We start from the raw sequence: 27184 nt of genomic DNA, 5'->3' as shown, positions 1-27184 counted from the left end.
TACCTTAAAAGCTTGACAGTTAAAACAATATTTGAGTTGTTTTGTATTTATTTAGTTAAAACACCTGACTCATATATGGAAGCCCATTACTACCAGGAAAAAATAGAGAAGTAGTTAAACATGATTACGAAATAAAAGAGCTTATGGTAAGAGAAATTTTGTCTAAATATTTTGTCTGCAAAACCACATAAAGAAAAAAGGAAATTAATAAAAAAGAGGAAAACATCAAAAGTGTGACATGTATTATATTTTTATGATTCAAATTTTGAATATAAAAGACCCATTTTATGAAATATAGCAAGATTTAAAACCACATCTAAAAATATTCTAATTTCTGGGCTGCAGCGCAATGCAAAAGCTTTAAATGATAACATGTTAACAAAAAAATCCAAGACAGAAAACACTTGCATCAAAAATACCTTCACCAACACCAATTGAGTTTTTTAAAAAAATTATGCATTTTCACTTTCCTGCTTCTCAAGTTTCCAGAAAACCGTGTCGTTGAACAGTTTGATGAAACGTGTCCTCAGCTGCAACACAACACACAGAAATAAACTAATCTGTCAATGGACATACATTAAAACAAACTTGTATTTATAAAACACAAAACTGAGCAACACCTTCTCACATGGTCTAAACAATTACCAAAATCATTCACTTTTTGCCATGAACGTTTACCTCCCAAGCCCTGTATTTGTTTTGTCCCCGTGGCGACTGACATACCTCCTGAAATACACCTTCCTTAATGTTGTTGTTGACACAGAGGAGGGGTTCTGAGGAGGAGCACAACATTGAGAGACTGATTTCCCTTTTGTCTGGCTCTGCGGAACAAACAGATGTGCAAAGAGGAAGTGAGAGAGCAGTGTAGCATCTGCACGTGGCAGAAGAAATAATGTCCACTGTGGTCAGTGCTGGCCAGACTGTTATCTCAGGGTGCTTTCATGTAAACAGAGTCAGGCGCATTTGCCAGTTTAGCTTGGTTATTTAGGCTGGTGTGATCAACCCAACACTGGTGCAGACTGAACAACCAGATGCAGAAACTGAAATGTAACTTACTGAGACCATGTCAATACCATATATGATACAATTAAATACCTTTTTTAAGAGTCTTACAGGTCAAATAACAGAAAACCAGCGGAGACGAGAAAGCAGCTGTATATAACAATTATTCCTTGTCATATAATCAATCAATTAATTCAACCTGGATCTAAATAAGTGAGTAAATTTAAGAATTTTACAACCTTATTAGGCCTTTAAGGAAAATAAATGTAGTATTTTTTAAGGCATTTCAAGATCTGCAGACTGCCAGAGTCAAAATCACTGTATGCATAAACATACGTGGCCAAGAAGCTGATTGACTTGCTTCAAAAACTAAATTTAAGGGATCTTAGAAATGTTTGTGTCACGTGTGTCAAGGAAGCAACAAAACCTTTTCAAATAACTCCTAAATCTTCGCTGTTTGTTTTCTGGGTTTTATTTCATTACTACACTGCCTGTGGAAGCAGTGGTTTTGAGCAGCTGACTCTCAAACCTCAGGTGTTTGGGTTTCCTTGACTGCACCAAAAGAATTTATCTCAAGAGCGTTTCAAGTCACCAGGTCTGAGAACCTCACCTGTATTACATGAAGTCATTGCTGCTTCACTGGTTTGATCATCTGTCACTGTTTTCACTTCAAAATTGTACTTGGTCCCTGATGTCAGGTTCCTGAATGTGTAGTTGGTTACGTTATCCACTTCAAAAGACAGGTTGTGTTTCCAGAATTTGGATTCGAGCTTGACAGAGTACTTGGCTGTTTGTATGTTCTCAGGGGCCGTCCACTTGAAGGTGAGTTGGGTTTTAGTGGAGGAAGCAACCCTGGCATTAGTAGGTGGAAGGGGCACTGAACAAAAGGAAGAGAGAAACAATGAGGCAGTGATTCATCAGATTATCACGCAGTCAGACTTTCATTATAAATGGCTGATATTAAAGTTATAATCTGCCAGACTGTCAAGAATCCAAACCCTGTCCAGTTATTTACTGACTGCTTTATTAAAACAATGTGTTTGTTTGGCTGCGCTGTAAAGCATCCTGTAGTGTTTCTGTGCTGTTTCCAACTAAGCAGCTGAGAGTGTTCACCAGTGAATACAGGTATCGCCAAACCAACCACGACTGAAAATCTTGATGATTATAACCTTCGATGTATAAATGGAGGAAATACAACAGGGGCCAAAGTGACTCACAGGTGAATTTGGAGCTTTCCACTGGCGGACCGTAGAGATGTCCACTAACACTGTAGACGATCACTGTGTAATTGGCTGCAGTCTTCAGTCCGTCAAAGTACTGGTTAGTTTCTCTTTGGTCTTGTATTATCTTTTCTGTTTTGCCTTCCAGGTTGAGTTTGATGGTGAAAGATGAGACATTACCAGGAGGAGGGCTCCAGCTGGCTTTGAGGGAGTTTGCTTTGGTGGTCAAGTACAGGTTTGAAATCGGTCCAGGAGCTACACGGGAGTCACAAAGTCAGATTCACGACATTCAACACAACAGGACAGAGTTTTTGGTGGGTTTCTATGGATTAAATGTAAAAACACATGCAAAGAGCTACCAGTGTAGTTGACGATGGTCACTTTGTCTCCCTCCACAGTGCCATTGACCAGTGCTGTCACACTGATGGTTATCTTGGTGCCCTCCGGCAGTCGATCTATTTTCACTTCCTCTGTTTTACCTGAGATGTTGTTCACCACTTCAAACAAATTGCTGTTCAGGAGGAGAAACAGTCACTTGACTCAAACTGCTGCTGCTGGAAGAGACAACTGAGCAGACGAGTATTTCACAGCTCACAATTCCTGACAGTAAAACCAGAGATCTCGAATGCAGCAACATGCTACAATTAAGTTGTGCTTCATGCTGTCAATATTGTAACGCAATGTTGCGCATTCTCTGATCTCAGTAATTGTGAGTCACCAGCCACAAACTTTCAAAATAAGACTCTTTGTATGCATTGTAAAATTGTATGCATCTACAAATACATACTGGTTGCTGTCATTCATAGCCTCCACTCTGAACTGCGTGGCATTTCCCTCAGGTAGCTCAAACTTAATCAGCAGTGAGGTGTTGGTATTCTGAACCACGCGCAGGTTGGATACCTTACCAGGCTCTGACAGAGAAAACAAACAGCAAATAAAAAAATCAGACGAGGCTCTGAATTTGCCTTCACTGATTTGACTTTCATATTATGTGAGCGAGAAACAACCAGATATAAACTTCCTCTTTCTGTTAAAACTGTCTACCAGATAAAAGGGTAAATAACATATATAAAAGTGCATTATGTAGATATTACACATGTTCAGTTTTATGTGATATAAACTCACTTGTATAAACTGCAATGTTAGATTCCTCACTCCATACAGACCCGTCCTTGACTCCTGTGATGACGGTGAATGTGTGAAGGCTTCCAGGTCGTCAAATCGTCGACCACTTTGCTCTGTGAGTAAACCGCTTCTTCCTTGTTTCGGCAATTAATACAATAGAAATTCGCATTTCCAACCGGTTTGTCCCAGCTCAGATGGACAGATGTTTCTGTCACCTTGATTACAGTAAGGTTTTTGACTTTGTTAGGGACTGAAAATAAGGAGAGATTAACCAGAGGGAGGGAGAGAGAGAGTGAGAGAGGTGAAATCCTTAATATCTCCAGTAGCAGATAAAGACAATTTATGATTATTACTTGTGATAAAAGGATAAATGTTAATGTAGCCCTGAGATGTGCAGGTGTTCAGGTTCTCTGTGTTGTTCCAGGAATATTATTAAAGCACTGCAGCTATGACCCAAACCACTTCTCATTTCTAGTTTCCTGTACATCCTGCAGATCTGTAATTTGAAGCTAACAGGTGCAGATGAATCCAAATAACTCTCACTCGTTAGATGTTACTCACTGGTGTAGAAGGTGACGTTCTGTGGGTTGAGGTCTCGCTTACATTTAACAGCGAACACCTGGACTGAGTAGCCAGTGCCTGCCGTCAGGTTGGAAAGCTCAAGGGACAAACCATTCGTGAAATTCGGGAGCGGTTGTTGGTTGACCTCCACGCGGTAGTGGTCGATGTCACCGGGCCCCCGCTCCCATGAGAGACTGGCGCTCGCAGTCGTCACGCCAGTCACGTTTGCCTTGCCGAAGAAACGATCTGTGGTTGGAAATAAGTATGAAAAGTAAATGATTAAAGAAAAATGGAGAGTTATAGCTCTCTGGATATGTTGTGTTGTACTTATTTTCTCATAGAAAGAGATTAGACAGTAACTGTCTTATCTCTCATTGTCCCAGGTGTTGAAATGAAGTCATGTTTGATTGTTTCCAATTTCTTTTTCCATGTTTTTTTTAAATAACCTCTGTTCAGCAACCTTGTGGAAATGTTGGCTTTATATTTGCAGGCGTCTTTTTGCCCTTTAACTTGTTTTATTTTTGCTGGATTTTTTGGGGTAGTTATGGATTGGAATTTAAGTTTGGATTAATGCACATATGCTGTAATCTATTTCTGATTCTCTATCTCTTCATGTGTGAAGGATGAAATACGTCCTATCACTAAATAAACAGGTGACAAGGAACAAAGCGTGAGGTCCTATGTAAATTAATATAAAACACATTTGTATATCAGACAGACTAGCAGACTAACACTCTATATGGAACTATTTCATGTAAATAAAATATTTGGCTGTGCTTAAAACATTGCCTGAGGAAAAGAGCAGATTATTTCTGAAAAATCATGTATGTACACGAGAAACAAAATCTCAGTATGTATATATTAAATAATATATAATACATAAAATATTAAAATAATTAATAAGAATCTACAGGAAGAATAATGGGACAAGATACAGTTAGTGCAAAGTACAGTTCATGGCAAAATATTGTTATTTGGGAAAAACCAATAAAGGTAGATGAAGTAATTTTGTGAGAAAAGCCACTGTATGGCCACAGTACACGTCATACTGTAGTAGTTATGTCTGTGGCTGAGTGAGACCTACAATTACGACACAGCAGCTTTAAATGAGCCCTACCTTCATAACAAATAAAAGGCAGATGATCTGTGCAGTTTTTTTCAACCCAGGCTCCGAAGCTGAGCATGGCCACACAAGAGTCTTCTATATAGTTCTCATCAGTCTGTGGGACTTCAGGCAGCAGCATAGGTGACCGCACACACTCTGCTTCTATCGGCAGCAGCTGGGCCCTCGGGGTTGTAGTGTAGTCTGTCACGTTTTGGTCAGTGAAATCGGTGAAGTTGGTTACGTCTGTCACATTTTCAGTCATTTCTTCGAATAAGCTGAAGTTCGTCACTGTTCGGCGTTGTGAATTCTGTGTATCCGGTGAAGCTGGTCGGTCCCGGGGTCGTCGCTGCTGGGCAGGTGCAGGAGCAGCTGCAGCAGTCTATTTTGGGGAAGGGAGATTTGAACACAGGCCAACCTGGGTACCAGTTCTGGAAGGCGAGGGGGTCCCCGTTGGCCCAGCGTGACCAGGACCTGTTGTGGCTACCGTTGGAGGAGCTTATCGAGTCACTGTCGAGGTACTTACGGAGGCCAACCCAGTAGTCAGAGGTGAGATTCCGGGCAATGGTGTGGGTGTTGCTTGAGGTCAGAGTCACCAGCTCTTTGAAACAGACCTGACCGGGCATTAAAGATTATAGTCAGAATTAAGATCCTGTCTGATCTAATCCAATTTTGAATTTACTCACAAGTACATTTGCTAATTACTAGCTCTGTCAGTTTTAATCGGACAGCTGTATAATTGTACATCTCCACACACACACATAAGCCTTAGTAATTACAATCACAGTATTTTCACATATTCAGGTCTCATCTCAGCCTCTTTTCGTACATTAAACTGAGGTTCGTGTTGTACCTGGCATTGATTCCTGGCTGCATCCCAGCTGAGTGTTAAGTTCTGGAGGAAGTACTCCGGTTCTGCTGCGTTGAACACAAACCCCAGAGCTGGACAGAAAATTCACACACACCAGAGACAAGATCGCAGAGTTCAAGCTGACGTCAACATGCAAATCACAGTTTAATGCCATATTCAGTGCCATGTTATTTTCCTCAATAATTCATCAATATTGGAACACATTTCTACCATTATCCCACATACAAAGCATCATGTACCTAAACAGTGCTAACTTGACCAAACTACAATTATTTTGTTATCAAAACTTACATATTTTAAATATACAGTCATTTCTGAAATGACTGTAAATTCATCAATCAAAAATTCATTATTAATTAGCTTTAAAGGGTAACTACACTAACAACTGTTCACTACATAGGACCACACTACCCCGATCCTAAGATCACACCAATGTGGACATCTCCCAGTCTAGACTCTGCAGCAAACACCCTGAGGTTGGACTCACTGTAAAAAGTTAGATTACATTGTATGAATAGTTTCTGCTGGACTGCGAACATGTGATTCTATATGTGTTTTCCCTGTAACTGTGAAACTCCCAAAGCACTGTAACAAATAATTGATCAACAGAATATTAATCAGTGCAAGGATTTGCTGCTTCTCTTTGTTTCCTGTGGTTGTAAATTTACACTTTTGGTCAAACAAAATGACATCTGAAGACGTCACCTTGGGCTCTGGCCAACTGCTGAGAATTTACTGTTTAAAAATCCAAATGAAAAGTTAATTTATCAGAAAAATAACTAGCATATTAATATATATAAAATAATAAGACTCACCCAAAGATATTAAAATGCAGCTTCCGTCCTTGCGGGATAAGGTTCTCATGTTGGCTTCCAGCGGATCCTTTTCACCAGAGAACTGTAAAATAAGAAAAACAAAATAACTGAGAATTATTTGACTCCAGTTGAAGGTGGAGTGGTTGATGTCTCACTACTCACCCAAACTACAGATGCATCCTCTGCCTCTGAACAGTGAAGGAGATAATCTGACAGTGTGAGATATGGTCATATGAACACAAACACACACCTGTTCCACCCACAGGAAAAATCAACAGGTAATAAAAAAAAAGCACATTTGACTGTTGATACAAGGCTCCGTTCAGCTCGGAGCCAGGAAAACAACCATTAGATGCTGCTGGTTTTGCATGCAACTTCTAAAACATGCAAATATGAAAAAGAGAAGTGACATACAGAGCAGTTCAATAAGCTGACAGATACACACCAAAAGCAAAATACAAGAACTGTGTGACATTAAGCATTTATTTTGGTTTAAAGCTTTAAGTAACAAAATGCGTAATTAGTACAAAATAAAGCATGAAAAAAATAACAATGAAAAAAATATAAAGATAAACCTCTTATATAAAACTAACTTCCCAAAATAATCTATAAGGATACAGAAATAAAACAAAGAAATGAATGCCTTAAGGATAATTTTATGGCAGTGTAAAAACAAAAAGTGGTTTTATTAAATCGACAGTGATTGGTCACGTCAAACTGAAGTGCTGATTAAATGGCTGCATGGTCTGTGGACTGAAGGCCCAAAACAAAAACATACTGTATCGGTTTACACAGGAAATGGTTACTAAAACTTGTTTATGATACCTGAAAAAGGTCCCACTGAGTCCCTTTGTGTTCTGATACCAAATATCTAAAACTCACAAAAATTTTTTTTCTTCCACAAACTACTAAGAAGGTGGATAGGTTTTGGGGTGATCCAGCCAGCCCCTCATCTACCAAATCTAGTGTTAATTTTAACAAAATTCAGTGAGAATAACATACTGATGTCTGAGGAAAACAAAGGGGAGGGCTGAAGTCTATGTACAGCTTTTTGATAAAACAAAAAACATAAAAAAAAAAAATAAAAAAAACATTTTTAAAAAAAGGAAGATGCAACCCTTTTGCTTTACATTAGTTCCTGTCTTGTTTTTCTTTTTAACCTTGCACAGCACATTTAGGTTGGACAGCTGAACAGCAACACATGGGCCAAACTTCCTCACACAGCTACATGGAAATGTGTGGATTTGTGTGGGTACAGTAATACAGCAACGTTAATGGAGGTAAACACCCATTCAAGTCTCACAAGAGTGAGTTTGCACCGTTTTAAATAAATGGCAGTGACTCGTGTTTAGACTATGATCCTTTGTAATCACACATCTGCCTCAACTGTAACTTCTTTTAAACCAAATTAAGATCATAATTATCATGTCGACAAAACGTATAACAAATGTCACTGAAAAACAACAAATCTCTTCAGTTTCCATGTAAATCAGACTTAACGTAATGCATAACAAAATGACAACATGAATGACGTACATTTTAAAAAGAGTCATTAAAAGTCAATTTAAAATCCCACCCCGACATCCTGTTTCATGCAATCACAGGGAGATTAAGATCTTACAGGCATTTAACCGGACGTACAAATGTACTGAGAGCAGTGAGGAGGAGGCAGCAGCGACTTTCTTACAGTATGAGCTGCTCTCCTCTGCATAACGCATTCAACCTTTATTCATTTGCATATGTCATAAACAACAAGACACTGTACAGTACACGTACAGTACAGTAAATGGTCAGGCAGTACAGTTACCAGCTCTCGTGATCAAGTTTTCTAGCATACGGAGGCAGGAGGTGATTCTGGGGTTTCCAATGACGAGTAAAAACCTGAAATAGACCTGTCAGCTTGGAAGGAGTTAAGAGATGACGTTCGTTCTCGTGATCGAGGTGGCAAGCTTCTCAGTCGCTGTCGCTGCGCTCTCCTCTCTGTAGCAGTCTCTTTCCGCAGGAGGGAACAGGGACCTCTTGTTTCACCTTAGACTTGGTTTTGCTGAGAGAGAGAGAGAGAGGAGAGAGAGGAGAGAGAGAGAGAGAGAAAACTCATTCTAAATGACTGTGTTTGAAGTATAGGAAGATAACAATATAAGAAAAACAGTAACTGTACTCAGTGTGAGTGTGCCTTTTTATTGGTACTTGATTTCCCTTCTGCCTGAGCATGTGATATAACGCTGCAGGGTGTGAACACTACTTTGTGGCAATACACTGCACCGTGTTTACAATGGACTCGAACACATGCTGCACTTTTATCTTCCTACAAGAGAACAACAAAAAACGATTTTAAAAAATAAAATGATACTCGTGGAACATCATTACACAACCGAAACACAAACTGATGGAGGTAATTAACTCAGTTATGTTAGAGTATTTCAGTGTCAGTCATGTTTCCTAAACCCTCTTTGACCTGTGTGTGGAGCAGGTGTAAATGAATCATTACACACAGTGACCTCTAGTGGCCGGTGAGCAGCAGTAAGGTTCAGACTAAGATGAAATTTTGGCAACATCTGGGAGATGTGTTCACTGCGGCGTGGGTTCAAACTACAAACACGTCACTGCAGCCAAAATAACGACAGTCTGACGTTAAGGTTTTCTTGAAAACCAAAGCTGAATGCTTTTTCTCACCTTTCTTTGTCAAGCAGCTCTAGACCATCATTGATTTTCTTTAGCATCTCGTAACGCTCCCGACCACGAACCTGCACAAGAGATGGTTGGAAAATTATTATCATACAGCACGGGAAAGTTTGTAGAGAAATGGAGTTTTTTTCTTCTAACAATATACATCTTTACTTACATGCAGAACAAAGACATCTTTGTCTTCCTCCTCTGCACTGGAGGCAGACTTGGATTTCTTCACTGAGGTGGTGTCTGGAGCAGGGTTGCTCTCTAAACAAACAAAACCGAGGTTAGAAAGGAAACGGAAAGCAAATATGGAAACTGAAGTCCAACGTAATGCAACAAAAACATACTTCTTTTCTTGGTTTGCTTGGTGCCGTTCTGCATCTTGGTGCGGTTATCCTCCTCAGTTTTGCGGTCTCTGCCTGGACATGCGCAGACTCGGACCTCAAAGCATCTCCTGCCCAACACCAGTCCCCTGGGACGGAGATGAACAGGAGCAAGGGTCAAAAATGCATCAATAAAAGCAATAAAAAAATGTAAACAAAGAGATCCATTTACACCACATCACCCATCCACCCTTACAACTCCCCTCCACCCTCGACACATCTGCTTAGAGAGAGGACTTACTCGGTGGTCTCCAGGGTCAAGATGGTGAGGATTGGCCTGCGGTTCATGCCGCCCATGCAGGAGCTGTTGCACATGAAGCTCAGCAGGATGGTCGTCATCTCAGAGCCCAACTGAAACAGGAAAGCGTCATTTTTATTCACTGCTGGTTGAGGTTTACAGGAGGAAATGGCAACTTAATCTAAAGAAACAGCTCCAGGAGTTTTGTGCACATACTCACTCAGAAAATGGTTAAAAGGTTAAACACTGTAGGTAATGTAAATGGATGGAAATAAAAATGGTGTAGACGTCGTAGACATGTTCCCCTTCAGACAGAGCGAGTGGGGCATCAGCCGTACCTGGGGTGGCTCGTAAGGGACGGTCACACTCTGCCTCTTAGTGTGCGGGTCTTCAAAGTACTGAGCCCTCTGGCTGCCCTCCACTCTGATCAGATGGCTGCGATGCTCGGCAGCTGAATGGAAAACAAATTAGAAAAAAATGATAATCGCTTCAGATCTATTACACTCACAATCAGATTCTTCTTCACACGACAAACATTTTCCTTACCATCCTCATTCTGGTGATGGGGACATCTGCGGACCACATCAGCCACATGCTCAGTCTTCTTATAAACCGCCGTGGCCCTGAGGACAGCACCCTGCGGAGGCTCCTTGCTCACCAACACTTCCACTGGGCTGGTTTTTGCCAGCTGGCAGTACAGCTTGTTGAGAAGCTCCGAATACTGAGAGAAACACACGAAGAAAACCGTGAACGTTACGGTCTCTGCACTTGCGGAGAAGCAGAGCTGTGAGGACTAAAAAGCCAAGCACTGGTCTGAGGTCTGACTCAAGACTAAAACTCAAACACTATCCTTAAACTCTGATTAAATTAGTTTAAACTACTCTGAAGAACCGAAAACAAACTACATGTTAACCTCTCCACCTCAGTACAGTCATATTTAGCAAATTAAAAAACTACTTTTTACCTCGCTTTAGTCCGTTTTAACCGTTTCGGTGTTGGAGGAAGACAGTGCAGGAACATGTCCCGTCATGTCAGAGCCGTACTTTTACCACCAGCCTGCACCTCTCCCACAGACCAGAGCACAAGTCGCAGGGGCGGGGGTTTCTGGGGCGGACCACCCTAACCTCAACTAAACTGGCCAACCACACTGCGCAGCTGCGTGAGTCACCACAGACACGTTAATGCCATTGGTTCTTCAAACACAGTGACTGACTCTATACTTTAAAATTTTGCGAATCGTCACAATGAATAAGATTCCACTTGAATGCCACCACGAGAGATACGAAAGAATGGATTTTTAATGCAGCGACAAGGTAAGATATTTTATTTTACCATTTATTTTTAAAGTTTTCAATGTTTTTACACATTTTAAATTTATTTATGGGTGATAACAACTTCAGTGACCAGTGACTTAATTTATTAAAACGTTTCAAATCAGAATCCTCTTAAATTTGAAAGTTTCTGGATTAAAAAAAAAAAATAAAAAAAAAATACACTACAGACTGAAGAAACTCAGTCTAACAGTGAATGGCGCCTCAACACTGCGCAGCTGTTGAAATCTCTTTTGTCTCCGACACACTTCTGCTCCTCGCCATGTTTGGTTGCAGGATAATCTGCTGTGACTGCTGTTAAACTGTTTAACATTTGTGATCCAACATTCAGATAAAGTGTGACTCAGTTAAAATTACACACTATGTGCAGCAAGTACAGATCTATGTTGCTGACACTGTAGATAATTTGTCTGATGCTAAACACAACAGATAGAAGACAAGTTTTCTGGTACATATACTGTTTGATACATATACCAGTCAGTTTAAAAATATGTGAAATTGATAAATAGGTATTTTGGCGCTGAGGTCAGGGATTACTTACAGTGGAGGTGACGGATTTGGCTGTGCCAGACTTCTGGAAGCGAAGCTGGAAGTCATATTCCCCTGGATAGTCAGTTGTAACCGGGACGGTGGAGGCTGGAGGAGTAACACCATCTTTAGTCACCATCTCTGGGGGCAGATTCTCAAACAGATTCTCATCAAAGCCGTCAGTCAGCACGTGGTCATTGATGAGCTGCAACAGGACAAAAATGAGAGTGTCAGTCTGCCTCTGTAAATACAGAAGTTTGAGTGAATATTGATAAATATCTAACAGAAAACAGAAAGGGCTGGAGTGGGCATGCTCACCATAATATCCATCTGTCCATCTGGCCTCCAGGTCTCTTGATCCATAGTCATTGCTGCTGGGATGGTGGAGATGGAGGGAGTTGCTCTGCAAAAACAAACAAACTACTTAACTTTTCTGGAGTAAACTTGACATTTTAAAAATGTTTTCCCATCATCAAAGCGTAACTTACACGGTATCCCACAGCTGCTGAAAGGAGTCCTGGCTCATTGCCAGGCCCTGGCTCAGCTGCAGACTGTCGAGACCCTGCTCTTCCATCATTTATTTCCCTCCTTTACCAGCTGAGAGAAAATGAGGGAAGAGCCAAGACACAGGAGTACTGTGGGGATAAACAGGAAGTGAGAACTTGTGTTAGACTGGTGAGGTATGCAACAACTGGATCTCTGTCAAACCTCTTCATTTGACTAACTCTAACGAGTTAATCAAGTAGTGCATGACTACTATTATTTTTACTATCAATTAATGTCTACCTTGTAATGCATCAATTAATTGTTTAGTCTATAAACTGATAGGAAATAGTGTATAATAACCATCATGATTTCCAAGAAGACAAAGCGACATTTTCAATTTGTCTGAATCCTCAGAACAGATGAAAAACTTTCTATTATGTACTATATTACTATATTTTTCTTTAACCATTATTATTTATCTATATGTTTGGCTTTTTGTTGGATGTATTTTTCCACATTGTTCTAAAATGTAATCTATTATCATAACCACATCTGTCATTAAACATTACATAACCTCCAAGCAACAAATAGACAAACAGTAAAGACTAACTTAACTCTTCAACTACTCCAAGGTGAAAATGAACAATGAGGACCGAATCTAAACTTAATATTTTAGTCATACAGATGAATTCAGACCAAAATGTTAAACCCTGGCTGCTGCCACACAGGAAATGCGAGTTCACCAAGTTGAAAATAAAGTAGGCCATCTGCTCTGTGCGCCACTAACTAACGTTAATCTGCACATAAAATCACAAATATTTCTAAAGACGACTATCCTACTAACGTAAGAACTGAGAGAAAACCCAGTGAACCGACTTCACAAATCAACAGAAAACAAACACAAACAGAACCAAAAACCATTCAATCTGCTATTAGCCACCATTTTCTGTCGTCGGAGGCCCACACAAAGTGAATGAACTCAGCTTCACAGGGCCACCGAGTCGGCTCTTTTCACCACCAAAACATAATAAATAAAACTTAATTTTGAGCCAAAATGTGACGATACACACAAAACCATCGACTATGCAGCAAGGGAGTAGCATATGGTCTTCTTTTGTGCTGGCTAGCGAGCTTCGCGTTAGCTTCCCTGGCTAATTACGTTAGCACTACGTTTAGGAATCCGACCGATGAACGTTAGCTAGCTAAAACTTTCTTTACCGGAAAAACAGTCTTTACCGGCTCAACTACCGTAACGAATAAGAGGCGCACGACCACACAGCTACCTCGTATGACCCGCTGCCGCTGTCCGAGGAAGATGAGTCACCTGCGAAGGCAGAGGAGGCGAGCTGAAACAGCCGAAAAACTCAAAATATTATGAGCTTACACGGAGCACGTTGTTTTCGGGGATTCCCACAAAAGACGATGGGGGTGGAGGGGCAGGTTTTTAAGACCGCCCAGCGTCCAATCACAGAGTGGTCAATTATCCCATGCGCACAAACGCAACTTTGCGAAATACCACTGCTGCTTTCAAGACCATCAGAAATATTAAAACTGTACAAAATAGGGGAATAATTACATAGGTCATCTTTTAAAAACTACACGAGAGATAATGTACGTATAATAACAGAAAGCTTAGCTTCTTATGAGCCGTATAGAGAATATATATACAATAATATATATGCCACTTTACAACAATATTAGAATGCCATTCTGTGATATTGTTGTGTGAAGAGCTTGAATATGGGTTTTGGTTTGGTCTCTAACACTGTTTTTGGAAGGCCTACATTTTATTTTCTTTTTTCATTCAGTGAGTGTATTAGTTTATTATTATTATTATTATTAGTCTTGGCTGTTGCTAAAATGTATTTAGATGAACTCAACTTTATTCCAGGTTTTTTAATGTACAAAGATGTTTTTCCTCTTAGGTATCCTGGTGCTGATGTGGGTCAGTTATACCCACCAGCCGTCAGTATTTGATATAGGACTGTACAAATAAGTTGACATACACAACAAAATTTACAGATATCCTATGAGCACTCGAAGGCAACATGACGACATTATGACGAAAGGAAACTGAAAAGCAATTTTGCAAAAAAAAAAAAAGAAAGAAAAGAAAAAAGTTGCAACGTCAACTCAACCAACTGTTCTCTATTAAAAACTATGTTCTCCAGTAAAAATCCGTGAACCTTGGAATACAACAGAATTAATCAAAGTATTATATTATTATAATTAGCTCAGTGAGAACCACTACTGTTTCCATGTACATTTTATTGTTGTAAATTAGAAAAGTATCCACTTAAGGATTCTTTTCAGGGTGTTTTTTATTTAAACTGAAATGTTTCCCTCTGTAGAGTCAGTAACATATAATCTTTGGTTTATTCATGACAAAATTTATCTGATGAATGCACATTATGCCTCTGCTTCTGTCTCCTTGCGGTGAAGTCAAAGGTCAACTCTGAGGGCTCATCCCTGGAGCAGGCAGGGTCAGTGTCTTGTTCGAGGACTCCTGCGTGGGTCCTGGACCTGTTACTTCCTTTACATTGTGCACAGACTGCGTTTAAAACCACAGTTTGACTTTAAATAACCTGATTTCACATTTGTTTTCATAATCGGCTCTGACAGGCTGGGTGATGTCGCCTTTCGTCACCCTTCAAACGCCCCTTTGTTGATAAGCTACACCTCCACACCACTGAGGACCAGAGAGCTGCAGTGAGTCCTGAGCTGGCACCTGGAGTCACACCCAAAGATTTAGATCTGAATGTTGGCTCTTGTCCATCTCTGTGGGTGCATAGCGGTTATTGGTGCCACTTTGGGGCTATGTGGCTGCTTGACCTTTGAGTGAATGCACTGATGGTGCCAACGAGTCCACTGTGAACTTGATCCCGAGTGGCACTGCATATAGATACAATAGTGCCAAGAACACTCACATCGTTTATTAGATTTTTTAAATGTTTTTTAAATGCAGTAGGTGTAGTAAATCTGATGCCATGTGAAATGTAATACTTTCTTATAGTGTGCATGTTGTAACACATGATAAGAGGCTGCATACCGGTGTATGTGTGTGTTTTGAATCCCTTTCCAGTAGTTACCAAGGCCACAGGGAAACAGTCCAGGATGACTGCAGGCACATGGCAAAGATCCTCACACATGAGATTTAACTTTTCACATCTGTATGTGATTCTCCACCTTTAAGTCTGGTGATCTTCCCTCGTGGTTTTCTGGTTTGATTGTAAATCAGTCACGACAAATGTTTTTCTGAATCATCTACTATAGACATGATTTTCCCAAGGTACTACGAGAGGGCCAAAACACAGCCTGAGCTACGAGCTGGATCTGCTGTTCAGTGACAGTGCTGTTATATGTGAGATGGCCTTGCATTATTTGCAGCATAATTTGTATATTCTCAGCACAGAATATTGTTTTAACATTTGTTTTCAATTCTATACTAGTAGGGTTAAATATGCATAAATATATCTATATATGACATATTTAATACTTATTCTAATCAGACACTTTGATTTATTATCTAGTAATTCTAATAAAATGTTTTTTTATGAATTGAATGTACTTCTGCACTCTTTTAACTTTATGATATCATAGGTCATATGTTTTTAAACATATGAATGAATCATTTTCCTTGTTGTTGCCTGTCACACATACAGCCGCCTGCCGTCCATCACACATCTCCGTTCACTGTAGCGTGATTTTGAACCAGCTGACCTTGCTGACCACACACACACACACACACACACATACATATATACATATATACAGGTCATGACAAGGAGGAACAGTATTTACACACGCTCCTTTGCTACATCACTTGGTTGAGTATTAAAGGGCAGTCACATGACGTGTGTGTGGTGGTGGTGTGACTTTTTGTTTCAGATAACAGTAACACATGCACCAGTTTCCAGTTTGGGGACAACACAGGTGACATTTTGTGCTGCGAAATGATGCTGAACAGGTGTTTTTGGTTTTGGTTTCGGGTGTTTATACCATTTTAAAGGTGTGCACTTGCAGTTCCATCATTACTCTTGGCTCTCCCTGTATGAATTCATGTGATACTTTTTGGAAATGTAATTCTCTGTCTGCTCTGTCCCTCTCTACGTACTCCAACCCTCAAACTACACCGGCTGGGGCTCTACGCCACTGTTCTGATGGTGTTAAGTTTCTCTGCATTTAGTCAGAGTCACACACACACACACATGACTGAGCTTGGGGCCCCTGGCTTTGGGGACGGGGGGTGTCATGTTCTCACAGTCTTTCTCAATGTGCGTACGATGGCAGCAAAAGGAAAAGGAAAAGTGGTGAGATCCAAGGAGAGAGTGGCGTGAGGCAGAGGGGGGTGTGTCTGCCAGGGCCGGGCTCATATCTTTGTATTGAGAGATCTGGAGCAGATATTTTTCCACTGAGCTCTTTGGCAGATATGCGCTTTTTACTCCGCCCCAGTGCAACCCTCCCACGACACACCTCCCAATCCCCGCCTGCCTCAGTCTCACACACACACACACACACACTGTCAGTGCCCCAAAACTTTCCCTGACCACACCCACACCGCTCAACTTAGGTGGCTCAGCACCAAATTTAGGGTCCACCTGTTGCCTGCTGGCAGAGGATTTAGGCTTTGTTGTGCGCAACAGAGGCAGGGGGGGAGGGAGGGAGGGGTGAGCCATGGGCCTGTGACCCCTTTGGCATGTGATCTGAAATAGAAAGGGGATTTATGGTCGCAGGGAGGACAGACAATGGCTACCAGGGCCATCAAAAGACGAGCCCCTCTTTGCTGCCCAGGAGAAATGTTGAGTCATTGCTGGTGCCGTGTTGAACTCTGACATGAGTTCATCTGAGGTCCAGCACCTGTGCAGCCGTGTAGCCTCCGTACTTGACCTTTAATAGATGATGCTCCTGAGATTCCTGGGTCCAGAAGTTGAATGACTAAACTCTTGATTGCAGATCCTGCTCCTTATGAGGGAGAAAAAGGGGTTAGATGATTTTTGTGTGTGGTTCTTTTTGAGTTTTTGGTTTGCAAATCTTCTTCTGTCTGTCCACGTTATGTAACATTAAACTAGGCCCTGAGACCAAATTTGGCCCCAAACTTTCAGCTCCCGGGCTTCAGCTATTGATAAATGATTGTTGACTTTAACAGGAATCTTATAATGTAATCACAGCTCTCTCACTTCATCTCTCGTGCACTAAAAGCCAACCCCCCCCCTCGGTCTGTAAGATCTCACTAAAGTTTTCTCTTGTACAGTTTTTTCCTGCACTCACGTTGTTCCTGTTCTCTCGTCTTCAGCCAATGGCAGTTAAGGTCAGAAGCGCGTCCTCTGTCGCAGGACCTTAAGATCGGCCCTCTCCCTCACCCTTCTTCCCCCACCTCCACTCCTAAACCAGTCCCCTCCCATCCCCTCTGGATATACTCAGAGGGTTGTGCACGTGGGTGCGCGGGTGTCACTCTATCCCCCAGCTGGACGGACACAACACAAACTTTCAAAGAAGGGAGGACACCCTGCAGGACAGGACGCACCAGGCTGATCACTGTGGGCCTCCTCCCCGTTTTTTGGATTCTAATTTCCCTCTCTGTTTTTGGCGTTAAAGTGTTCAAACTTTAAGTTGAGGGCTTGTTGTCCTTTTGGGGAGGTTTTCACGTGTCTCTATTTGGCACCGGACGCATCTGTCACCGACTGCCACTGGGTGTCTGGAGCTGCCAAAGTCATGCCGGCCGGGTTTCAGCAACTCGGAGGGGAGGTAATTTTTTTTCACCAGTGATCTTTTCACAGTTTGTATGTGTGGTTGTGCTTCTGTTTTTTTAACTCACAAAAGCCATGCAATTAATTTTGTGCTGTACGGAAAGCAGTTATTGTAGTCCTACTCGTGCGTATTTTTCTTTGGAGAGGTTTTTACGCACGGCTTTATCTCCGTCGAACATGAAAACAGCGAGTGAGAGTGTGTGTTTTACAATATCGAATCGCGTTCTGCCTCATATTAACCAAAAAATAAGCAAAACCAAAATGACTAGTTTGAGGAAAATCAATGTAAAAATAAGATTAACTAATGCGATTTTTTATGTCTCCCTGCTCTAAAAATACGCTGTGTAATATAAGCGTTGAAAACATGTAAAGCAAAGGCCTGTTTTGTACTTTACAGAGTCTAAAATAATGAACAATTGAGAGAACAATACTAATCGATAATATAAGGATTCTTGCAACATCTAATACATAACAGTAGGTGGGTCCATTTCAGCAGAAAGAAAAACTGACATCAGTCCTGGTCTGACGGGGCTTTGGCCCTTATTTAGTTCTGAGCATGACCTTGACCAGGCAAATATCTCAGTTTACAGGTCAGAGCTCAGTATTGTGGGTTTGTTAAGGCCACCTAGTTTGCCTGTTGTTGTGTTGTTTCGCTCCCTCAGGCTCTTTTAAGGAATCATTTCTAGGTCAGATGGATGAGAAGTGCCAGTTTTTAAAAGTGTTAGATTCTTTTGAGTCTCCTGAAGCTTAGAACAAGAGACATTGGACTGTTACCTATGATGCCTTCAGGTGCTGAAGCTGCTTCATTGCTGTGAAAATGTCTCAGCAGGTTGATGTTCTAAGGACGTGGGAACTTGTATTAGCTCAGAAGCTTTGTGAGGATATCACAGGAAGACTTAGTCAAAGCTTGAGAAACTGCACAAGACGATAAAACGATAAAAAGCCACTTGTGTTTTGGCTTGGCCTTCTATCAAAGTTGTTGTAGTTCTTAAAGGCCGGCACAGATTCATACCCGACGAGTGAAAAGTAAATGCGTGTTCAGCTGTGAAGCCTTTTTAAATGAAACAGAAATGACATGAAGTGTAATGGGGCATAACTGGCTACTACTGTTTTTTCTTTTCTTTTTTTTTACCTTCTCTGCAAGGACACATGCACACAGGCAAACACACACCCTTTTGTTTTGGTTCATGGATACTAAACAGCACTTATCAACAGACTCAACACCGCAAGGTCAAGACACAGTGTTACAGATGCACGCTAACTCACGCAAACTTCACTAAAATGATCCAGTGAGTAGAAGAGAAAAGAATGAAATGGAACAGACATCGTTAAAATGACAACTTTTCAGAAAACATTGCTGTTAACATGATGATTATTTTTTGTTTTGTTGGTCCAGCATATCAAATCACCTTAAAATCACCAGGTCTTTAGCATCTAACTGCTGGGTAACTAATCAGCCGGTTATGAAATGGCTCTTTGCTGGAGGGGGAAGACTTCATCTCCCCCAAGGTCGTCTCGTCTGTCACCGTGGAGACAGGTGCCTGCTGTCTGATAGGAAACTGGAGGGAAGCTAAAGTTCAGGCATCAACAGTAAAGTAGTCGGTGAAGTCATGGACGGCGCTGAAGAGATTGTCTCTCATTAGGATCACAGTTATATATAGCTGACGTTTGTGGAGTTGGGCTATGAGTGTGTGTGTGTATTGAAACCAATCCCAGTTGTCCACATAAGCTCTCTTATTATTTGCCATTATTATCTTTACAAAAACAGCTCTCAGCATTAATCACCATTCTTAAAATAATATAGAAGTTTACCTGTTTAAATGTGTTTGTTTGTGTGTGTTTCTGCTCCAGACAGTGACTGGAACCCTTGCCCTCTCAGTCTTCACCGCTGTACTGGGATCTCTGGAGTTTGGATACAACATCGGTGTCATCAATGCACCTCAAAAGGTAAAAAACAGAGCACTGGTCGGACGGTATCCCAGGAAAGTGCCGATCTGGTTTGAGGAAAGATTGGGTGTTAATAGAGGTGCAGGTGGAGGAGCAGCCGGATAACACAGTGACCTTTAACTAAGAGCTGTTTCTCAGTATTCCCTGATTTTACAAGGTGGTGTGTTTGACCCCACGACATGGCACGTGATGCTGGTGTGTAATCTGATGTAGCGAGTGTTTTACATCTGTCTGGCTTATGAGAAAAAGAGGGTCTTGCATGATTAGTTTGCTGCCACATCCGGAAGTCAACATGGTGGGAGCCTTCAAACACACCGTCACTGTCTGTATATGTACATACAGATGGAGGCATGTGATTGTTGAAGGCCTGGTTTGTTATGTCGCTGCTCGTGTTGCAGCCACATCTGGTGTTCCAGTATAAAGGCACGCTCGGGTACTGCATGTGAGAAATGTGTCGAGTACTGTGTGATTTATGAGTGCCCACACTGTGCACGCACAGTATCTTACAGCTTTATCAAGACTGGAACATGCATATCAAAAAATAAACATGTGAACACATTTTTCAACTACACATTGTAAAAACAGTTACAATAGTTTGACACATAATTGAATTCCATATATTGATGTGTCACACCACATGTAACAGTAGATGCTGTTGCTTGGCTTGTTGCCTTTAGTCAAGTCAGATGAGCTGTTTCTGACTGCGGCTGCTGGTATCCAGACATCTGCTGATGAATCTGACTTACCTTGACCCTCAAGACAGTAAAACCAGAATAGGAGCGGGAGCTGCTGCATCTTAATGTGTGTGCTGTATCTGACCATTACAATGTAAATGAGTATTGTTTCTTTTAATAAACTGCTCCACTGCACAGAAAATTATTTCTGGTTATTAACCCATGACTTATTGCTTGCTTTATTATACATTATGCACATGGATGCTTCTTTATTAGTATCCACTTTGTTGTGTTAATAAACCATTTACATTTTTATTAATGTAGCTCCTGTAAATCTTCCTCTGGTAAAAAAAAATAAATAAATATGAAGACACTTTCTCGTGGCTCCTTTAAGGTTTTTTACATAATGTTTTTATCCTCAAGTATTTGCAGAAGCTGATTTTAAATTCCAGTTCACCTTTGTTTATGTATGTAGCAGCTCACCACCAACAGATACAGAAAGAAAGTCCCTGTTGATCACACTGAAAGCTTAAAAACTATATGTGGAATTGGTACTAAAAATATTAATGAAAAAACATGTAAATCTGTTTTTGTTTTACTTCTATGAAGCTGCAAGAAATCCTGTTTGAAAATGCTCAGGGGTTTATTTATTTATTTTTTTAAATCACCTTTGTGTCCCATGCAGATCATTGAGGAGGACTATAACGCTACATGGGTGCACCGGTATGGACAGCCCATCCCCACAGGGACCCTCACCTCCCTCTGGTCCCTGTCTGTGGCCATCTTCTCCATCGGGGGGATGCTGTCCTCCTTCTGCGTGGGTTTCATCTCTGAGTGGCTGGGCAGGTAGGGAAACGTCATTCTCTCTAATTTAGGTCTTCCAAGGGGAAATGGAAATTCAGATTTAGAGGTTTTATAGTTGTCTATACACATTATACTGCACTCACACAATCAAATGCATTAAAGCTATAAACAAAAAACCTTGCCGCTGACACTGGGTCATATTCCATAATTCTAAAAAAAGGAGGCTGTGAATGCAATGAGAGGAGGTCCAGATGAAAATAAGTTGGTTGGAAGTGTCTATAAAAGTAACCAATTATATTTAAAGAGGTCAGTTATGACAGCAGAATTCATCCTGAGCACTGAGTGCTGTTAGACAATGAAATAAAGTCAAATATTTCAGTGGCTAACTCCATGAGTATCTGCTTTCCACATCTGCATGGATCCAACATGGATCCCAATGTCCAGTTTCAGTCGTTCTGGGGGGAAACTCTGCCCAAGATGTTCCCCGTCGACCCAGTTTCCCGCTGTAACCTGAGCCGGGATGCAAACTGGACAGGAGCCCACATCTTCCACTGACTGAAAGGGGATCTTAACAGAATTGGCATTCAGCTCGGGTGCACTCAGGACAAGGTCTTTCTAAAAAAAAGAAGAAAAAGAAGAAGAAAAAAGCAGTGGTCACCCAGTCTGGCTGGTAAAGGCGGTGGGAGCTGTTGTGACCTGCGAGGTTGAAGTGATTAAGATGCAACTCAAGGTTCCTTTTAACTGTAGATGTTATTGTTTGGTGGGTGAGTCAGGCTGGTGTAGGAGTGTGACCACAGGAGGAGCAGTGAGCATTTACCATGTAAAACTGTGTTTTGTTGACAGTTTCTTAACTTGAATGTTTGAGCTTCACTGCACAGAATGACGTCACATCACAGATAGAAGAACAGTGGTGGTCCAGTATTTAACTTACACAAATGGAAACTTGATGTCTCCAGCCGCCACCACTAAGCCTACATCTACCCTCTGCAACATTTGGCATTTTTAGCAGGAAGAGTAACAACTAATTTCATTCAGGCATCAAGTGACTGGCTGAGGCCCTCTGTGTTTTTGTGTGACACTGCCCTCTAGAGGCTAAAAGAGGCTTATCACTAGCTCTGCATGTGAAGTCTGCAAAACTTTAGATAGAGGTTGACAGACACAGCAATTTAATGGAGAAAAGAAAAAAGTTCAGTGAAAACTATGGAAGTAAGTAAGATGTAGTAAGTGTCATTAAATTCACCAGCATGATATTCATACATTATATTCCACTTAGATGCATTAGATTTTTTCAGAATCAAATGTTCAACAAGTTAATTTGCTGTTAATAGTGTTTGAATCTTCTGTATGACAAATTAAGATTTTTGTTCCAAGTGTGACTCATGATCGTCATCAAAAAAATCCCTCATCACATTTTAGATGATATTGGATGGGATTCATAGTGAGGATATTTAACATTTGAGAAGCCTAATTCTTAACATGCTTACCTGTGTTTATCCAGGAGGAAAGCCATGCTCATAAACAACTTATTTGCCTTCATCGGTGGAAGTCTAATGGGGTTGTCCAAGCTCTGTCGCTCCTTTGAAATGATGATCCTTGGACGTTTCATCATCGGCGCCTACTGTGGTGAGCAGTCCGCTATTTATCTGACGAATTTTAAATCACAGGAAAGTATTTTAAGGTTAGGGCATGCTCCTGTTTAATTCTGAATTTATCTGACTCATGCCTGATAAAGTTTCTGTCTGTCATCCAACTTTCCCTCTCTGCAGGGTTGGCGTCAGGCTTGACACCAATGTATGTGGGTGAAATTGCTCCTACGAGTCTGAGAGGGGCCTTGGGCACACTGCACCAACTGGCTATAGTTACTGGCATTCTCATTGCACAGGTGAGACAGAGCATTAGGATGTTGACGGTACAGATGTCATAACAGATTTTCAGATCTTTCCTCCTGTGCTCATATCATATTCTCTTTATCTCCATGCTCCATTAAGTTGTTAATCTGAGTTTACATTCAAATTTTGGTTGCTGTCCCCCTGTAGATTCTCGGTCTGGAGTCATTACTGGGCAGTGAGGACTTGTGGCCCGTTCTGCTTGGTTTAACAGTCGTCCCAACCGTACTTCAGATGTCACTTCTTCCATTCTGCCCTGAGAGCCCCCGATTCCTCTACATCATCCGCTGCCAGGAGCATCACGCCAAGAGCGGTGAGCGAGGGTAGAGTACACCAAGCTGGTGCTGAGACATCTTTAAGATCTAATCTTGGAATAAGCTTTTGGTTGGACTTCACTACTCTATCTAATCGCTTACAGTATAGTATCTTGCTATCTGTGCTGTGGAGTCACCTTATGCAATGTTTATGAGGCTAAATGTACTAAAACAAGTATATGTAAGATGTAAGAATATGAAAGTATATGTAAGATCTTAAATGTGTCCTTCATAACAACTTAAAGACTCTGGACTCCAGCATGAAGTGTCCTTGAAGAATGAGTGGCCAAAATGTCCCCCCACAGAAGGTCCAAGCTGAAATGCTAAGAATATTTTAGTTGAACATGCACACTCTCCTTCATTATAACTTCTTATGTGCCTCCTTTGTGCAGGCCTGAGGAGGCTAACGGGTAGGCAGGAGGTGGGCGACATGCTGGCGGAGATGAAGGAGGAGAAGAGGAGGATGGACATGGAGAGGAAGGTGTCCATCGCGGAGCTCTTTCGCTCTCCGCTCTACCGCCAGCCTGTCGTCATCTCCATCATGCTGCAGCTCTCCCAGCAGCTGTCCGGGATCAACGCCGTGAGTCGGGGGTTGGGAAAAATCTGCCAAAAACAGGAATCAGTGCAGTATGTTATTGACTTAACCCAATTCTGTTTACCGCTCTGGCAGATTTTCTACTACTCCACAAGTATCTTCATGAAGGCAGGAGTCCAGAGTCCAGTCTATGCCACCATAGGAGCTGGTGTTGTAAACTGTGCCTTCACTGTGGTCTCAGTGAGTAATCACACCAACAGGTCTTCACCTTGAGCTTTTGATGTGCGGCTCCTGTCTTACATGAAAATGTCATTTTAAGCATTAAATCTTTTTTGATTTTAGCATGATAAACGTTACGGTCGTGCTACGTATCAAAGTGTCTCTATTACTGTTTAACATTGTTATCAAAGAGCAAATAAGATAACAGAGGAGGCTGGTCGCCATTTTCCTGTCCCTGCCTCTCAAACATTCCTGCACCCAAACAGGACAAGTTTGATTTGGCGAGTCAAGATGTTTCAATGTCATTAAATGGGTCAAGAAATGTAATTTTTAGCCACCGCTGGTTGCTCCAGACTGAAACATCTCAACAACTATTGGATGGTTTGCTATGAAATCTAGTACAAACATTTATGTCCTCCTCAGCTGTAATATGCTGTAGTAAGTTTGATGATATCCTGATGTTTCATCTAGCACCATCATCATTTCAAAATGTTAGTTTTTTTTCCCAATATCTGCTGGCTCTGTTTCCCACAGCTCTTTCTGGTTGAAAGGATGGGCCGACGTACACTCCACATGCTAGGTCTGGCAGGAATGTGCATCTGTGCCGTTATCATGACCATGGCTCTTGCTCTACTGGTCAGTCAAAGACACAAACGTTCTCTGCTGTTGTGGATATTTCCCCTACATGATCCAAACTCTGAAACTTGTCTACTTCCACCTAACAGGATTCTGTTCCTTGGATGAGCTACATCAGCATGCTGTCAATCTTTGGTTTTGTCGCCTTCTTCGAGGTTGGTCCAGGTCCGATACCCTGGTTCTTTGTAGCCGAGTTGTTCTCTCAGGGTCCGAGGCCAGGCTGCAATGGCTGTGGCTGGCTGCTCCAACTGGACTGCCAACTTCATCATCGGCATGTGTTTCCAATATGTTGCTGTGAGTATTTTTTACCTTTAACAGACAATATGGATCTTCCAAACAATAATGAAAGTACCTCATCTGTGTCATATAATATCGATTTCCTCTCATCCTTTCACAGGACCTTTGTGGGCCCTACGTCTTCCTGATCTTTGCAGCACTCCTCCTCTTTTTCCTCATCTTCACGTTCTTCCGGGTGCCAGAGACACGGGGGAAGACCTTCGACCAGATCTCAGCAAACTTCCACCAGCGCTCAGCAGGAGGAATGATGGATATGGACATGGATATGGACATGGACAAGCCCAGCACTGAACTGGACTACTTGGGGGAAGAAAGCATCAACTGAAGAGTCCCTGCTTGAAGAGAGATGGAACTGAGTCCAATTTGGGATGAACTATGTATATGGCCCTGACTCCAGACCTTTATTTTCTGACATGTATATTGAGGTCTACTGTTATAGTCGTATTAGATTGTGGTGCCAAAGCAGCGTGAAAGGTGTTTGACAATTTGGGTGTTTTGGAATTGACCTTTGCTGGTACCACTACAATACAAGGTTAATAGTTAAGAATTATGTCTTGACAAAGGCTCTAGACCTGTGGATTGAGTTGACAGTTGCAGTTTCAAGGATTATGATGCACATGAGAAGGTGGTGTGTGGACTGTTGAGGCATCGACTACCATTGTGGTAGGATTTTATGCAACAGTGATGCACTCACACTTGCAATATTTTAAGACAGAGGTGGAGAGAGAGAGGAGGATTTCCTGCACTTTATCTACAGACATCCAAAGTTTTCAGAGTTAGAGGGTTGAAAAACTAGGATATACAGCCATGGAGTTGAGTATGCAGTATCGCACTAGAGCATGTGTAAATCCAACAGAAGAAAGAGACACTGCTTTCAGATTTCTGTCATTAACAAAATACAACTACGGGATCATGTTTGGATTTATAAAGTGGTTTGAAATGGTTTGAAACCGGAAGGAAAAAGGTTTAAGTCCTACAGATGCAGGATTATTCTGGTTTGTATTTCATTTAGGCAAGTGTTGAGTTTAGATGTGGCTTCATTTGTAAATGGAAAAAGATGTTAATAGAAAAAAATGTTATGCTCTTCTAAGTACCTGAAATTTTTTTTTAAGCAAACATACCTAAGGTAAAGGTTTTTAAACAGATGAGTGTGGAAAACTGAAAATGATCCGCAGGCCTAGCCCTAATGGTAATATACAAACTGTCCATCCTTTGCCACTAATTAACCCAGAAAAAAAGGTTCAGTCACCATTGCCAAACTGGTGTTTCAATCATGAAGTGCATTCCCAGCTTACACTAAGGCAAAGTGCCATTTTCTTATCAGGAGAAACTCATTGCACAACCTGTAGAAATGCTACTTTTAAAAGAAACAATGTCTATTTTAGTACTTCATGTGTACATATAGTGTGCTGTTTGGTTGTTATGCAGTTTTAAAGGTGTGAGGGTTTAAAAGTTTTACTTCTATATTAACTTGAGTTGGTATTTGGTTTTGTAAACAGAGGCCTGATATTCTAGACCAGATCAAGATGTGCAATCTAAAGGGCTTCTGGTAAAGAGAGCCTCTTGTTGATGACTTTTGTATCACAGAAATATCACATTTGTGTATTTTTCTGGCATCTGTCCTGTGTGCGGTTTGCTCGTTCTTTTAATGGTGTTTATTACTACGTTCTGAAGAAAATTTATGATGAGATTGTTCAGAGAGGACCTGTAATTTGTACAGAGTGAATATTAATGCCATCATGTTGTGACTCAAGGATCCAAGTGCTGTAAATAATGTTACTGAAAACACCTTT

The 27184-nt window shown here is 41.2% G+C and overlaps 3 protein-coding genes across 8 annotated transcripts; 1 reads left to right on the top strand and 2 right to left on the bottom strand.

Moving 5' to 3' along the window:
• Nucleotides 1-227: 227 nt before the first annotated feature.
• LOC108879983 (receptor-type tyrosine-protein phosphatase beta) lies at nucleotides 228-7066 on the bottom strand. Of its 2 annotated transcripts, none has more exons than XM_018671435.2 (12): nucleotides 6859-7066; nucleotides 6697-6778; nucleotides 5864-5952; nucleotides 5026-5624; nucleotides 3909-4154; nucleotides 3348-3597; nucleotides 3010-3133; nucleotides 2582-2733; nucleotides 2220-2477; nucleotides 1613-1879; nucleotides 679-821; nucleotides 228-530 (listed from the first exon to the last, which is right to left on the bottom strand). In XM_018671435.2, exons 7-12 carry the CDS (start codon nucleotides 3024-3026, stop codon nucleotides 453-455), a joined length of 915 nt encoding a protein of 304 aa, XP_018526951.1. In that variant the 5' UTR covers nucleotides 3027-3133; nucleotides 3348-3597; nucleotides 3909-4154; nucleotides 5026-5624; nucleotides 5864-5952; nucleotides 6697-6778; nucleotides 6859-7066; the 3' UTR covers nucleotides 228-452. The 2 variants fall into 2 exon arrangements, with proteins under 2 accessions (XP_018526951.1, XP_018526952.1); XM_018671436.2 differs by having other exon boundaries at nucleotides 724-821.
• Nucleotides 7067-7161: 95 nt separating this feature from the next.
• Nucleotides 7162-13850, bottom strand: tp53 (tumor protein p53). Of its 5 annotated transcripts, none has more exons than XM_018671429.2 (11): nucleotides 13717-13850; nucleotides 12335-12481; nucleotides 12165-12249; nucleotides 11860-12051; nucleotides 10534-10708; nucleotides 10326-10438; nucleotides 9991-10100; nucleotides 9714-9838; nucleotides 9539-9630; nucleotides 9370-9440; nucleotides 7162-8740 (listed from the first exon to the last, which is right to left on the bottom strand). In XM_018671429.2, the coding sequence occupies exons 2-11, from the start codon at nucleotides 12421-12423 to the stop codon at nucleotides 8650-8652; spliced, it is 1143 nt and encodes a 380-aa protein (XP_018526945.1). In that variant the 5' UTR covers nucleotides 12424-12481; nucleotides 13717-13850; the 3' UTR covers nucleotides 7162-8649. The 5 variants fall into 5 exon arrangements, with proteins under 5 accessions (XP_018526945.1, XP_018526944.1, XP_018526942.1 ...); XM_018671428.2 differs by having other exon boundaries at nucleotides 13657-13813; XM_018671426.2 differs by having other exon boundaries at nucleotides 13616-13776.
• LOC108879977 (solute carrier family 2, facilitated glucose transporter member 4) lies at nucleotides 10953-27181 on the top strand. Its single transcript, XM_018671424.2, is given in 15 exon segments — nucleotides 10953-11300; nucleotides 14775-14815; nucleotides 14955-15041; nucleotides 17626-18077; nucleotides 19931-20026; nucleotides 21386-21546; nucleotides 23003-23127; nucleotides 23271-23386; nucleotides 23541-23703; nucleotides 24097-24284; nucleotides 24375-24479; nucleotides 24993-25094; nucleotides 25184-25312; nucleotides 25314-25388; nucleotides 25492-27181. Coding segments are annotated over 12 exon segments (1518 nt in total). The 5' UTR covers nucleotides 10953-11300; nucleotides 14775-14815; nucleotides 14955-15041; nucleotides 17626-18044; the 3' UTR covers nucleotides 25717-27181.
• Nucleotides 27182-27184: the final 3 nt, after the last annotated feature.

Source organism: Lates calcarifer, linkage group LG14, assembly GCF_001640805.2.
Source record: "Lates calcarifer isolate ASB-BC8 linkage group LG14, TLL_Latcal_v3, whole genome shotgun sequence".
NCBI classification, from domain to species: domain Eukaryota; kingdom Metazoa; phylum Chordata; class Actinopteri; family Centropomidae; genus Lates; species Lates calcarifer.
Note: the sequence above shows the minus strand (reverse complement) of the source record. Positions and strands in the feature narration are given on the sequence as shown.